The sequence below is a fragment of the Anomaloglossus baeobatrachus genome, chromosome 12 (genome assembly GCF_048569485.1).
Source record: "Anomaloglossus baeobatrachus isolate aAnoBae1 chromosome 12, aAnoBae1.hap1, whole genome shotgun sequence".
NCBI classification, from domain to species: Eukaryota; Metazoa; Chordata; class Amphibia; order Anura; family Aromobatidae; genus Anomaloglossus; species Anomaloglossus baeobatrachus.
This window is the reverse complement of record NC_134364.1, coordinates 28,222,246-28,236,671: the sequence shown is the minus strand read 5'-3', so window position 1 is coordinate 28,236,671 and position 14,426 is coordinate 28,222,246. Positions and strand designations below refer to the sequence as shown.

Below are 14,426 nucleotides of genomic sequence, written 5' to 3'. Positions count from 1 at the left end.
CTGGGCTGGGCCCCGTAGGCTGGGCTGGGCCCCGTAGGCTGGGCTGGGCCCCGTAGGCTGGGCTGGCCCAGCTATCTAGATAAGCAGCCACATGTTCAGGTTATCTAACGTACCATATTGTCTGTTGTATGACTAGATACGTTGGCCTGAGTTCTTGCTGGTTTCTTGATCAGTGTTCCTCCTTTAGCAGTATACGTGCAGTCAATAAGGAGAGATAAAATCAATTTCCCAATGCTGTGACGGCAGAGACCAGAGAAGTAAGGTGTCACAATACTAAAGTTTTGCATTGTTCCAGTCTGTGGTGCAGTTTTGTATAATTGGTGTTTTAGCAATTCCAGAAGAATCCGCTTAGAACTATGAAATTTGTAATTGTCACCAGTTATTGGGGTGTGACCAATACTTGAGATATATATAATTTTTGTCAACATTTTAATGTTTTTACTTTTTTTTTTTTTCCCCCTTTAGAATAGGAGCTGATCTGCACTCCTCTGCCGCGGCCACTACAGTTTACATCCAGTGGGGGTGCTGGCTGATCGATCTCCACTGATATGATCTTTCTATAAAGGGAACATGTTGGGGCCAATATGCACCCAAAACCACAAGCAGTTTAATTATTGCTAATCCCTCCCTATCTGTCCCAGCATCTAGTAGCATACGTAGATATCTTTTAGAAAAAGTATTTCCAAAGATCCTTTATGATATGCTAATGAGCGCAGGGATTAGTCACACGGGCGTTAGTTCCTGCACTCACTCTGCCCTCTTAGTACAGCCCTGTGGGCATCCTAACATGCTAACATACTATTCAATGCAGCATCATCATCCACATCATCAGTGCTGACGTGTGTACCTGTGTCCGCTGATCTGAATGCCCGGCACTTCCGGTCATGTGCAGTATGAAGTCGGGTGTACGCGTCCCGGCTTCAGAGAGGTCTAGTGCGCATGACTGGAAGTGCTAGGCATTCTGACCAGCGGACACAGGTACACGCGGCACCGCTGGTGATGCGTTGAATAGCATGTTAGCACGTCCCTGTGGGCATGCTAACGTGCTAAGAGGGTGGAAAGAGCGCAGGAATTCACGCCCTTGTGACTAGTCCATTCTCTCATTAGCATCTCATAAAGGATCTTTGGAAATACTTTTTCGAAAGATCTCTTTATCTATGCTACTAGATACAGGAATGGTTAGGCAGGGAATAGCAATATACACCCAGAACTGCTCGTGGATCGGAGTGCATATTGCACCTGACAGGTTCCTTTTTTAATATCTGTGTTTATATAGAGAGAGAGAGAGAGAGAGAGAGAGAGAGATGATCAGGCAGGACAACCCCTTTAAGGGGTTAATGATGCCTATTAAGCAGTATGCTCTTTGTTATAGCATAGTTGACTGGCCACCTTGTTTGCTTACTTGTGGCAATGGCAGCAGATTTTGGGATTGACATTACTTGTTTCTGGTGTTTTTTTATTCTTGTGATCTTGCTCCTTTTTATTCTCCTTGGTTCAGTGTGACTTCTTTTGGTTCCTTGCTCGCTGCCCCCCTCTTGCTCGCTGCCCACTCCCCCTTGCTCGCTGCCCCCCTCTTGCTCGCTGCCCACTCCCCCTTGCTCGCTGCCCCCCCTTGCTCCCTGCCCCCTCGCTCGCTGCCCCCCCCTTGCTCCCTGCCCCCTCGCTCGCTGCGCCCCCTTGCTCCCCCCCCTCCCCCTCGCCCCCTTGCTCGCTGCCCACCCCCTTGCTCGCTGCCCACCCCCTTGCTCGCTGCCCACCCCCCCCTTGCTCCCTGCCCCCCCCTTGCTCGCTGCGCCCCCTTGCTCCCCCCCCTCCCCCTCGCTCCCTGCTCGCTGCACCCCCTCTTGCGCCCTGCTCCCCCGCCTCACCCTCGCTATTTCAGCAGTGTGGTTTCCTGCTGTTATTGATGTTCTGCCTCAGCTGCTGGAGCCACATAAATGTCCTGGTCAGAGGCTGCGTGTCTGTGCAGCCGGTGGTGGAGATGCTGTGTATTCTCAGCTGTTCCAGCCACGTGGACAGATCTCGCTAAATGTGGAGTCTGGAGGGAACAAACCATCTGCCTGATGACACATCACAGATCTGCACTCATCCTGTCTTGACTTGCTCATGGCTTCACTTTGCAATGCACTCCTCATCTATGTACCCTACGTAAAGAAACATTTATTTTTAAAAAATCTATGTTTGTGACATTATGTAAGGCCATTGTTGGTCATAGTTAATGTCACATCTCCAACAAAAATATTGGTAAAGTCGTCTATACATGGGTTGTCTACACCGCGCCAGTCATCAATGCTAAACATCATCAGTGCGGCCCGCTGGGTCTGTGGACAAGATTGCTCTACCTGGCTGCTACCATGCCATTGCTCTTCATACAAATGTGCCGCCTCCTGTGCTGTATTCTACCGCTTTGTACTGCAAAATATACACAATTATTATTTTTTCTATATTTTTTTTTTTTTTGAATAGTACATAATGTATATGCAAAATATGTGCCCTATGCCATGTAGATAGATCCTTACTCACATGTAGTTTATTTTTAGAGCATTTCTCAAACCTCTCTAACCTAAAGCCCCCCCCCATGCATAGCATAATATTTTTTTAAGGTTGAAAGTAGAGAAAAGTCCGTCAAATGATATATGTTCTTATCTCTTTTTATATACAGTGTGCCCCCCACCTCCGGAACCAGAAAATGGTGGATTCATCTGTCACCCCCCACACTGTGAAAAGCCCTTTACCTCGGGTAGTGTCATCGAGTACTTCTGTGCAGAGGGATATATGTTAAAAGGAGATTATAAATTCCTAACCTGCAAGAATGGAGCCTGGAACCCACCCATGGGTGTAAGCTGCAGACTTAGCCAAGGTAAGTTGTCTTGTCTGCCTATGCTATAAAGGGGTATTCTCAGTTTGACTCTTGAGCTGCTCGGAGTAATGCAGTCTCCTTACTTTGTAGTTTTCAGCAGGGGCGGGATTTCCTCTGAGTGACAGCTCTAGTGAATAGTAGAGCTGTAGTATTAATAGTTCTATATAGCTCAGCACAAGTTTTCCTATAGCGCATTTAGCAATCAGTGGTTTGTTCTTAAGGGTACCGTCTCACTAAACGACGTACCAGCGATTCCGACCACGATATGACCTGGTCAGGATCGCTGCTGCGTCGCTACATGGTCGCTGGTGAGCTGTCAATCAGGCAGATCTCACCAGTGACTCGTGGAAACGATGTTGCGCTTGGTAACCAAGGTAAATATCAGGTAACTAAGCAAAATGCTTTGCTTGGTTACCCAATATTTACCCTGGTTACCAGCGCACACCGCTTAGCGCTGGCTCCCTGCACTCGTAGCCAGGGTACACATCAGGTTACTAAGCAAAGCGCTTCGCTTAGTTATCCAATGTGTACTCTGGCTACGTGTGCAGGGAGCCAGCACTGACAGCCTGAGAGCGGCGTACGCTAGTAACCAAGGTAAATATCGGGTAACCAAGCAAAGCGCTTCGCTTGGTTACCCGATGTGTACCTTGGTTACCAGCGTCCGCAGCTTCCAGACGTCGGCTCCGTGCTCCCTGCACATTCAGATCGTTGCTCTCTCGCTGTCAAACACAGCAATGTGCGCTTCACAGCGGGAGAACAACGTCCAAAAAATGAACCAGCAGTGTGCGCAACGAGCAGCGATTTCACAGCAGGGGCCAGGTCACTGCTTAGTGTCACAGCGAAATCACTGATGAGGTCACTGGTGCGTCACAAAAACCGTGACTCAGCAGCGATCTCGCTATGTGAGAAGTACCCCTAAGTGTACGGTGCTTTCACTGTATTTACATATAGATATAACAGGGCATATGAAGAAGCACATGGTTCCTGACAGCAAGAGCAGAGAGCATGATTAGCAGACCTGCTGTGAAAACCACAGGCTATTCATTTTGCATGATTTATAACGGCATCTCTTCAGAAAATGAGAGTGGTGAAAGGAGGTGATAAGCTATCTGCTGTATAGAAATCAATTGGATGGAGAGTGCTGGTTGGAATCTTAAGAGTTAACTCCTCTTGCCTTTCTCTGCTGGCTGAGCTCCATGGAAACAAGCTGTACACTATAAAAGATAAAAGTCATTGGAGGAGAATGACAGCACATAAAAGAACCAAGTCAATTGCAAACTTGCTTATTTTCATGCTAACTACCGTAATTAAAGCAATTTAAGAACTTGAAACCCTGGAGTTTTAATGGTTATGGCTAATTCTTCATATTATATTTTAGAAACCAACAGAAATACCAGCCTGGGGGTCCCAACTCTATCTATTGTTGCCTCAACTGCAAGCTCAGTAGCCTTGATACTGCTCCTTATTGTTTTGTTTGTTCTGCTACAACCCAAAATCAAGTCTTTTCACCATAGCAGGTAGGTGAATGTCGTCAGAGGATCATCAACTTTCCCGAGTCCTCCTATGTGTATACGAGCAAAACGTCATCAGTAACAGCGACTACATGACTAATAGTTTCTGTAAAACCAGAAAAACCAAATTCAGTAATTGATATAATCTAGACCGCTATTAATATAAAATTGTCTGGAAATGTTTCAATTGCTTTATAGATTTTATGGGACTTATAAAACAAAAATTACCATATATGACGCACCCCAAATTTAGAGGGGGGGTAAAAAAATAAAAAATAAAATAAAAATCCTATCTATCTCTATCTATATGGGGTCCGCCCTATAATCTGTGATGTCTTACCGATGGCGGTCGGGGTGGGGTTTGCGGTGGTGGAGCGGGGGTCACATGAGGCAGTTGTGCTGGTGGAGCAGGTCGATGCTGGGCCGGGTGGCCCAGATTCTCGCTGTGGCCAGGGAACATACAGAAACTGTTGGCTTCAAACAGATGGCACCCGGAGTCGGTGCGTGCTCAGATTGAGCCGATATAACTCAATGACCAAGCCAAGCTCTCATCTGCGCATGCACTGCCTCCGGGTGCCATTTTTCTTAAGTCCGCTGATGGGAGTCGGCGAATGCGCAGATGAGATCTTGAGCCGAGAACTCTATCTGCGCACGCACCAACTCTGGGCGCCATTATTTGAAGGCCGCGCGGTCAATATTTCCAGGATGACCCCTGCCTCCCCACCCGCAACAAGCACCGGAACAGCTTTCGCAGCACAGTGCCCACAGCATTGCCCCTGCCTCCCGTCGCCCCTTTCTACTCTCCTCTTTACCAATAAGCTACAATTCAGACTATAAGACTCGCCCCTCATTTTTGGGAGGAAAAGTGCGCCTGATAATCTGAAAAATACGGTATGTAAAAGGGTGTGGTTTCTGGGACCTGTCATCATTGTTTGGTCACTCTTGGCGATCAGTGTTTCATCAGTGATTTTCTTAGGTGGGGGGGGGGGGGAGTTAATTTGCATAGCTTTTTTTCGAAAGGAACACTGCCTGTAAGACATCAGCTTGTGAAAGGGCAAAAGTATCCCCTGAGAAGTGTTGAAGGAAGGGCTCAACACTGTTCATTACATGTGCTTATAGACCTGGCCGAAAAAGACAATCTACCGTTTGTGAATTCATGGCCAAGAAGCGTAGATTCTGATTGTCCCCCATTTATTGCACGTGTACAATACTGCACCAACAATAACGCTCCTTTCTAAAGTTGGGGGGGTAGAAGCTGACATTGAAATAAATCATTAGAGCACCAGTCACCGGGTCAAAAGGGGCCAATGTTGGCTCTTGCGTATTTCCACATATTTGGACCTCTTTATTGTTTTTTGGGAGGTGTTTTTGAAGGAGGCGTTGTTCACAGAATAATGATGCAAAGCCAGCTTTAAGGCTATGTGCCCACGCAGCGTATTTTCATGTTGTGCACCGCAGCATAACTGCATGCGTCCTGCGTCACCAGCACAGTCTATGAAGATTGTGCCTAATCCATGCCCACGTGGCGTATTAGAACGCAGCGGTTCTGCTGCTGCCAAAGCGCTGCGTTCTAAGTAGTGACATGTCACTTATTCCGTGCGCTTTACATGCAGCCCCCGCTCTGTCTATGGGAGGGGCTGCATGCAGAGCGCATGAAATCGGCTTTTCACTACGGACTGTTTCTGCAGTGATTTGAAGCGCACGTGTGCTGTTCAAATCACTGCAGAAATTTCTGCAGGGACAGAACGCAACGTGGGCACATAGCCTAATACACACCCCCGGAGAATCCTGTGAGCCACATACCTTTTTGGTAATGACCATATTTACCGTGAAATAAAAAGTCTGGAAAACCAAATGTGCTGGGGAGCCGGGGAAATGCAATAAGAGCAAACGATGGCCACTTTTGACCTAGTGAAAGGGTCCTCTTTTGAAGTTTACTTAGTTTGAAATCTAAGGAGTTAAGGCCGCTTTACACGCAATGACATCGCTAACGAGATGTCGTTAAGGTACAGAATTTGTGACGCACATCAGGCCTCGTTGGCAACATCGTTGCGTGTGAAACGCACGAACGACCGTTAACAATCAAAAATTACTTACCTGATCGTTGACGCGTCGTTCTAATCCCAATTATCGTTGCTGTTGCAGGACGCTGGTTGTTCGTTGTTCCTGCGGCAGCACACATCGCTACGTGTGACACCGCAGGAACGAGGAACATCACCGTACCTGCATCCACCGGCAATGAGGAAGGAAGGAGGTGGGCGGGATGTTACGGCCGCTCATCTCCGCCCCTCCGCTTCTATTAGGCGGCCGCTTAGTGACGTTGCTGTGACGCTGAATGAACCGCCCCCTTAGAAAGGAGGCGTTCGCCGGTCACAGCAACGTCGCTAGGAAGGTAAGTACGTGTGACGGGTGTAAACGATTTTGTACGCCATGGGCAGCGATTTGCCCGTGACGCACAACCGACGGGGACGGGTGCTTTTACCAGCGACATCGCTAGCAATGTCACTGTGTAAAGCACCAATTATTTTCTTATTGAGAAGACCGTGCATCATGGGCGCAATGCACAGACTGGCTGCAGATCTCCCGTCCTGAACACTACAGCCTCAAATGTACCTATAGGGCTTCCGAGATTAGGTCGGGAGGCCAACGGCCAGTTTGCGCAATGCGGTCTGTAATCAGACGATCTGATGCACATTCATCTGAATGAGCCCCTACGCAGTATAAAATTAGTCAATGCAGATTTTGCCTTTTTGTGTTGTTTGTGACTTAATTTCTTGTCTTTAATAGGCGTGAGGCATGTGCACCAGGAGAACAAGTATCGATCATGGTGGACGGTGTGCAAGTTGCCCTTCCTTCTTACGAAGAAGCCGTGTATGGCAGTGCAGGAAACTGCATCCCTTCTGCTAGTTCTCGTGTCCAGATAGTATTATCTGAAGGACCAGGGGAGGACCAGGACCTACAGCAAGAGGTGTCTCGCGCTGACACTGGGGGACAATCTACGGGGACTAATTATGTCACAGGCCAAACTATGGCTACTACTTCACAGTACCCAGAAGGCAGCACACAGCGCTCAGAGACTGTGCTGGTCCACCAGACTTCTTCACAGTGGGCAGCCGGAGCAGAGAGCCGGACAGTAGGACGGGAAGGAGCAGAGTCAGAAACCAGTGATGTGCAAAGTCTCCTGTCCCTGTCCTCCTCCGAGGAGTACACTGACGGTGAGTCCTACGTCACAAGCCTTCACAGGCCGCCAGATATAGTTTCTAATGCTAGGACTAATGTTGAGCAGACCCGGACCGGCAAAATCCGGATCCGCGCGGTTTGAGCGGCAGATCCGAGTCCGACCCGGACGCGGGATTCCGGATGCACGATCTGGATTCGGGCTTTTTTTTTTTTTCTCGCTCGCTCTTTCGCTCTCTCGTTCTCTCTTTCGCGTGCTCTTTCGCACGCTCTCATTCGCGCACGCTCTTTCGCGCTCTCTTGCGCGCGCGCTCTTTTGCACTCTCTTTCGCCCTCGCTCTTTCGCCCTCTCTTTCGCGCGCCCTCTCTTTCGCGCGCCCTCTCTTTCGCGCGCCCTCTCTTTCGCGCGCCCTCTCTTTCGCGCGCGCTCTCCATTGACATATATGGGCCCAAATTCCAGATCGGATCTGGACTTTTGTCAACCCGCCGCTGATTCGCCGGACCCGGATTATTTGCAGTCCGCTCATCTCTAGCTAGGACTTCTTTATCTTTTGAACTTTGGTATTATTGTAGTCATGTGTCACACAGAGACTAAGCAACATAGTCACATCCATGTAAACAGTCAGGTCCATTACTAACCGTAAGGGGTTATCCAACTTTTGATAAGGGGTAAAAAAATAAAAAATCTTGAGCAAAATTTTTTTTTTTTTTTTTTTTTTTTTTTTTTGGTCAGTGATTTTAGAATGGGTCTTGGGGTTTACCTTCCAACAAGAGAATGACCCAAAGCCTCTGCTAAAGTAACACGCCAGTGGTGTAAGGCTATGTGCACACACTGCATTTTTTTTACGCGTTTTTGTGCGTTTTTGGCCTTAAAAACGCACCCACGGCAAAAAAAGCATGCGTTTTTGCCGCGATTTGGTGCGCTTTTTGCTGCGTTTTTAATCTCTGCGTTTTTCCAATGCATTGCATGGGGGAAACCGCAGAAAAACGCAGGAAAGAATTGACATGACAATTTATTTTTTTTTTATTTATTTTTTTTAAAAGCTCAAAAACACAGCTTAAAAAAAAGTTCTGTGCGGACAGCAAAAAAGAAAACTCATAGACTTTGCTGGGGAAGCAAAGTCATGCAGTTTTGAGGCCAAAAACGCACCCGAAAAACTCACTGTGTGAACTTACCCTAAGGGTAAACGAGTAAATGTATTGTAGTGGCCGAGTCACTGCCCACACCTTAATCCAATTGAGAATCTGTGATCAGACTTTAAGATTGCTGTTCACCAACGGAAACCTCTAACTTGAAGGACCTGGAGGAATTTGCTTGAGGAATGGGCAAAAATCCTAGCGGCAAGATGTATAAGAGACTTATCCATGCAGTTGTAGGCTTGTTCTTTACATGAAATGATGCAAACCCTGAAAAAAGCAAAAGGGGGGGGGGGGGGATTGAATACTTTCACATGGCACGGAATCTCCACTGATATGATTTTTAGAGGGGCAAAGCTGAATTTGCAGTGGGGGTGTTGTGCGCTGCATGGCACATTGCGTCTGTCTCAGTACTGGGCTGTATGTGTTGTCCTGTCGCACCGGCATCTTTTTAGGATAATAATTTGGAATGGTCTTGTTTTTTTTTTAGTATTGAATATTGTGCAATTGGGTTTTATCTATTTTTTTTTTTTTTTTTTTTTCTTCCCTGCAGATATTCCTCTGTTGAAAGAAGCCTGAATACCTCTGACCTGTGACTGGACCTGCAGGACCTCTACAATCTTCCTGCTCTGCACCTCCTGTGGTCACAGGAGCTCTGGAGCTGACAAATCGTGCCTCCCCCATTTCACTGAGCGCAGACCTCGTGTTCCCCCACTGCAGAGCACTGGGAGCAGATGGTCTGAGCCTTGCTTGCAGAGGTGTACAATTATATCTCATATGTATGTGTTATACTATAGGCTATATACTGATATAGGAATACCCCTGTATTGGGGGCTGGATCTTACTCCTGACACTTATCCCTACAAATTATAATAACGCCTCTTGGCCTTCCCAGTGGTTTCAGCACCCGCACAGGAATACTGTTTTGGCTTTCTGTAAGGCATACACTCCTATGTGCAACATATATACGGTCCCTTGTAACGGACCTTATGTCTCAGGCTGGCGCTAATCAAGTCTACTAACGCAGTAGGCAACATGCAACAAATCCAGTGCAATATTTCTTGTCCAGAGCAGCGCAGAGCATGGATCCTGCAAGTCTTCTTTACTAGGCTATATATGCCTAATACACCGACTGCATCTCATACCCACAGTTTATATATCGTTCACCTTGTCAGACTATTTTTCTGTATACGGTCTCTGGTTTTATGTTGTGGTGCGTCCACGCCCGTAACCGACGCGGTCTTTTGGATTTTCTCATAGGCTTGACCTTCTCTTCCGCAAAGCTGTGCTATCTCTAAAATTTAGTGCAGTTATAAAGGGGAAATCTAGTACCATGTTCTACATTTCAACATATCAAGGATCAGATTTGCACTCAAGATTATTCGGAATCGACTATAATTTAAAGCCCGAATTAGTACTTCTTAGAAGTAAAATTATGGACACGCGTCCCAGAACACTGGTGGTTCGGATACGGATTCTGCCCCTTCATAATATTACATTATGTACGTACAGCTTTATCATACAAGAAAAGTGTTTTTAACATTATACCCTGTAGCATCGCGTACATTTTTATCGCTGGCCATAATGTTTTTAAAGGCCGCTTTACACGGTACGATTTATCTGACGATATGTCGTCGGGGTCACGGTTTTGGTGACGCACTTCCGGCATCGTTAGCGACGTCGTTGCGTGTGACTCCTACGTGCGACTCCGAACGATCGCAAATAGGGTGAAAATTGTTGACACGTCGTTCAGTTTCAAAATATTGTTTGTCGTTTGGAACGCATCAGACATATTGCTACGTTTGACACCCTGCCAACGACGAACAACATCCACACGACCGCCTTGGTCAAACAATATATCGCTGAACGATGTAGCGTCGTTTGTGAGATGGGTACGTGTGACCGCTACAAAACGACCTATGAGCGATCTCTGCAAATCGTATCAATGATCTGGGCGTGTCACATCGCTAACGAGATCGTTGTGTGTAAAGCGGCCGTAACAGCTTGAAAGGTATTTCCCATCTAAATGCCAGATTTTCGTAAAAAGGTAAAATTTTATCTTTTTGAAGGCAATAAGGGTCCAATCCACCAAAACTGCAGCCACCATAAGGCATGAAATCTGTACCACGGTGAGCCCAGGAGGTATGATGTGATATTCAGGAATGGCCAAATTGGAAACTGGATGAGGTCAGGTAGGAAGTGACAGTAGTAATTAGGGATGTGCGGAGGAGGTGACGTGGGGTATCACGCACGAAATCTTGACCAGAAGGTTAATGCTTTAAGCACACAATATTCATTGAGGTAAACTGGATGTTATTGTGCAAAAGATACAGGGAACCGTGGGGTACGGGGCCGGGGATTGTAAAGCAGGACCTGAGAGGGGAGATTGGGCTCTTTGCAAGAGTGTGTGTATCATTTACTACAGAAGACTAATGTCCCATGCACACTTGCACAAAGAACCTGTGTACGTGGGCCTCTTGTGTAGGTGTGCATATGTTCGTGTGTGTGTGTGTGTGTATGCTGGTGTTTTTGTTTGTTTGTTTTTTTTGGCTTTTTTTTTTTTATTGTACTATTATGTCACAAATATAAAATTTGACTGTTCAGAGACTACACTGTGGGGGATCAAAATACTTGTGTGCCACAGTGCCACTCTTCTTTTTATTATCTATAATGACGAATCATAAAACAACCTCTCTTCTACATGGTAGACGCCATATTTATAAGCAAAATCAGTCCTCGGGACAACGTCGCCTGTTCATCACTCCACAGTACAAACATCTATGACGTGTAAGGCACTTTGAGGTAGATTTGTTATTCTCCTGTTTGACCACACTCGGGAATGTTGGAAGCGCCCATGCCCCTTCTGTAGCTGTCGGCTGACAGCTAGTTCTCCATACTCACCATACACATCCACACTTAGTTGGGTGTAGGTGTATTCTCCATTTGGAGACACTGCTTCTCTGGTAGGAACAAAGGATCGGGCATGCTAAAACTCAACATGTTCAATCATGTGTTTCCCGGTTATGTGCTAAGTGGGAAAAAGTTGACACTGCTCAAACCAAAAATCCATAAACTGGATGGCCACATTTGTAAATGAATTCCCTAAAGCTTTAATCATGTTTTAGGCTTTGTGGGCCATATATTTACTGAAAACAAGGAGTTTATGCTTTCATGGAAAATGGCTTTTTGCATTTTACATAGGCCTTTGGGTTATTCATGGGTTTTGTATTTGGTGAACAAGAAGGTAGTTCTAGGTAATGTGCAGTCATCCAGCCGAGGGATGGGACACGATACAGGGAATGGAGTGTGTGTGTATATGTGTAATATATATATATATATATATATATATATATATATATATATATATATATATATATATATATATATATATATATATATATATATATATATATATATATATATATATATAATTATACACACAGAAGCAATATAATCTGTGCCAAGATCTCCCCAAAATCCAGTCCCACTCATGGCCCAAAGAATGTTGCTCCTTAACAGAAATCCTAAAGCCCACTTTACACGCTGCGATATCGGTACCGATATCGCTAGCGAGCGCACCCGCCCCCATCGTTTGTTTGTCACGGGCAAATCGCTGCCCGTGGCACACAACATCGCTAGGACCCGTCACATGTACTTACCTGCCTAGTGACGTCGCTGTGACTGGCGAACCGCCTCCTTTTCTAAGAGGTCGGTTCGTTCGGCGTCACAGCGATGTCACACAGCAGCCGTCCAATAGAAGCGGAGGGGTGGAAATGAGTGGGGGCAATATCCCGCCTATCTCCTTCTTCCCTTCCTAATCGCCAGCGACCGCAGGTAAGCTGTTGTTCGTCATTCCTGCGGTGTCACACATAGCGATGTGTGCTGCCGCAGGAACAACGAACAACCGACGTCCTGAACCAGCAACGAGATTTGGGATTAGAACGTTGTGTCAACGATCAACGATAAGTTGAGTTGAGTAATTTTGATCGTTACCGGTCGTTCCTGCATTTCACACGCAACGACGTCGCTAACGAGGCCGGATGTGCGTCACTAATTCCGTGACCCCAACGACATCTCGTTAGCGATGTCGTTGCGTGTAAAGCGGCTTTAACGCTGCCATTGTTTATAGGACATTGGTAAATCGCCCCATTGCGCCTCACGTCTTGATGGTTCATCTGCTGGAATGACGAGCGGCTTTATACCTGTGTGTGAATGGCGAGTGTCTTCTTCTTGTGCCGCATTGATGCTGTCCATCCTTCCCACAATCAGATGTGCAATATACAATGAGCTTCTGGGACCGGCGCCGTCATTTAACGACTTGTAAATAACTTTCCACAGACTCCTTTGCAACTGTAACCAAGGCTTTGCTTTAAATTGTGGGGTCTTCATGTTTTTATTTTGTTCTTTTGTTGGGGTGGTGAACATTACCCTCTCATATCAGGTGATTTTTGTCTTGCTACTCGCTGGCTACAGCGTTTTAGAAGAAAGGTTACAGCCCTGGTCATCACATGAGAAATGTGGTGCGATAACCCTAGAACGGTAATCTACCCTCTGTACTGTTTACCAGGTGCAGCATGGCGGTCATCCGGTGCCGGTATAACGGGGAGGGGGGCACTGCATGAAGATGTACAAGGCCTGTTAACCCTCTGGTGCCAGAATGATACATTATAAATAAATCACAGCTTTATTCCCTCTGCTCTGACTGTCACCCTGGACATTGCTGTGGGGCTGAAGATGATAATATTTTAATATTTGTACAAAGTAATTTAATTTTAATTGTTCTATGTATATAACTGCATTTCTAAATAATAAAAGTTTTCTTTTAAAATTTAAACATTGTGTACTTTGTAATGAAATATATTAGACATTGCTGTAATTTTTAAGAAATCTAATTTTAAGAAACTCCTATGGTATAAACTTTAAATGGATAAATTTGTAGGATTGTCCAGGAAACGGGTCCAAAATTTAAAAGTAATTTTTTTTTCTTTATTTCATCGTAGATAAAATTCCATCGTCAAGTACAAAAACATAGAGCAGGAGGACGCGTTTCGGATATCGCATCCTTATTCTGTCTCCATACAGAACATAATGAAACAAGCCTTTTAAAGGCACCATTGTATTTGTAAATTTTAATTGGGTATGAAGTTCGTACCACATTATATTTGTACACACTGTTGGTGGTGTACGTCCAACAGTGTGCACCGTCAGGATGGATGCATAGAGGTCTGTCCACCATAGAAATAAACCATATGGTATATGTTTCATTGTAGCAGCCCTCTGTTTAGGAAAGTGGAGTCTGCTTTGCTTTCCTATACAGTTAAACAAATGGTATGATACCTGCCAGATGGAGGCTGAAAGAACACACTCCTTGCTCTCCTTACAGGGATATGCTCTGACTCCCCACCGCAGCCAGGTCCTCCTACGCTGCCTGGCGTCCCTGCCTCTCCTCCACGTGGGCTTCTCCTCCTCCTGCCTCCCGAAGTCTGTGCATGTGTCACAGGACCTCCGGGAGCGGCTCTAGGAAGGAAGTGTGCGCACACCACTGCCCCTCTTAAAGAACCAGTGTGCCACTCCTAGAAAATGCCTCTCAGCCCATCGCTTAGATGCAATGGGTATCTAAGGCAAGCTCCCAATAGGAGAGTTGCCTGTTCAACACCATCAGTTTAGTCAGTTGAGTTTTGTCTAGTTAGTTGTCAGATCACCCTGTTCGATCGGTCTGGTTTTGTCCTGTTCTGCTCATA

At 46.1% G+C, this 14,426-nt stretch overlaps 1 protein-coding gene across 1 annotated transcript in view; it reads left to right on the top strand.

Moving 5' to 3' along the window:
* SUSD6 (sushi domain containing 6) overlaps positions 1-13,519 on the top strand; it is a 58,191-nt gene extending 44,672 nt beyond the window's left edge. The window contains exons 3-6 of the mRNA XM_075331119.1: positions 2,663-2,860; positions 4,239-4,377; positions 7,159-7,586; positions 9,239-13,519. Of these exons, the coding sequence (XP_075187234.1) occupies positions 2,663-2,860; positions 4,239-4,377; positions 7,159-7,586; positions 9,239-9,264 (791 nt within the window). The 3' untranslated portion in view covers positions 9,265-13,519. The remainder of the gene's footprint in view (positions 1-2,662; positions 2,861-4,238; positions 4,378-7,158; positions 7,587-9,238) is intronic.
* Positions 13,520-14,426: the final 907 nt, after the last annotated feature.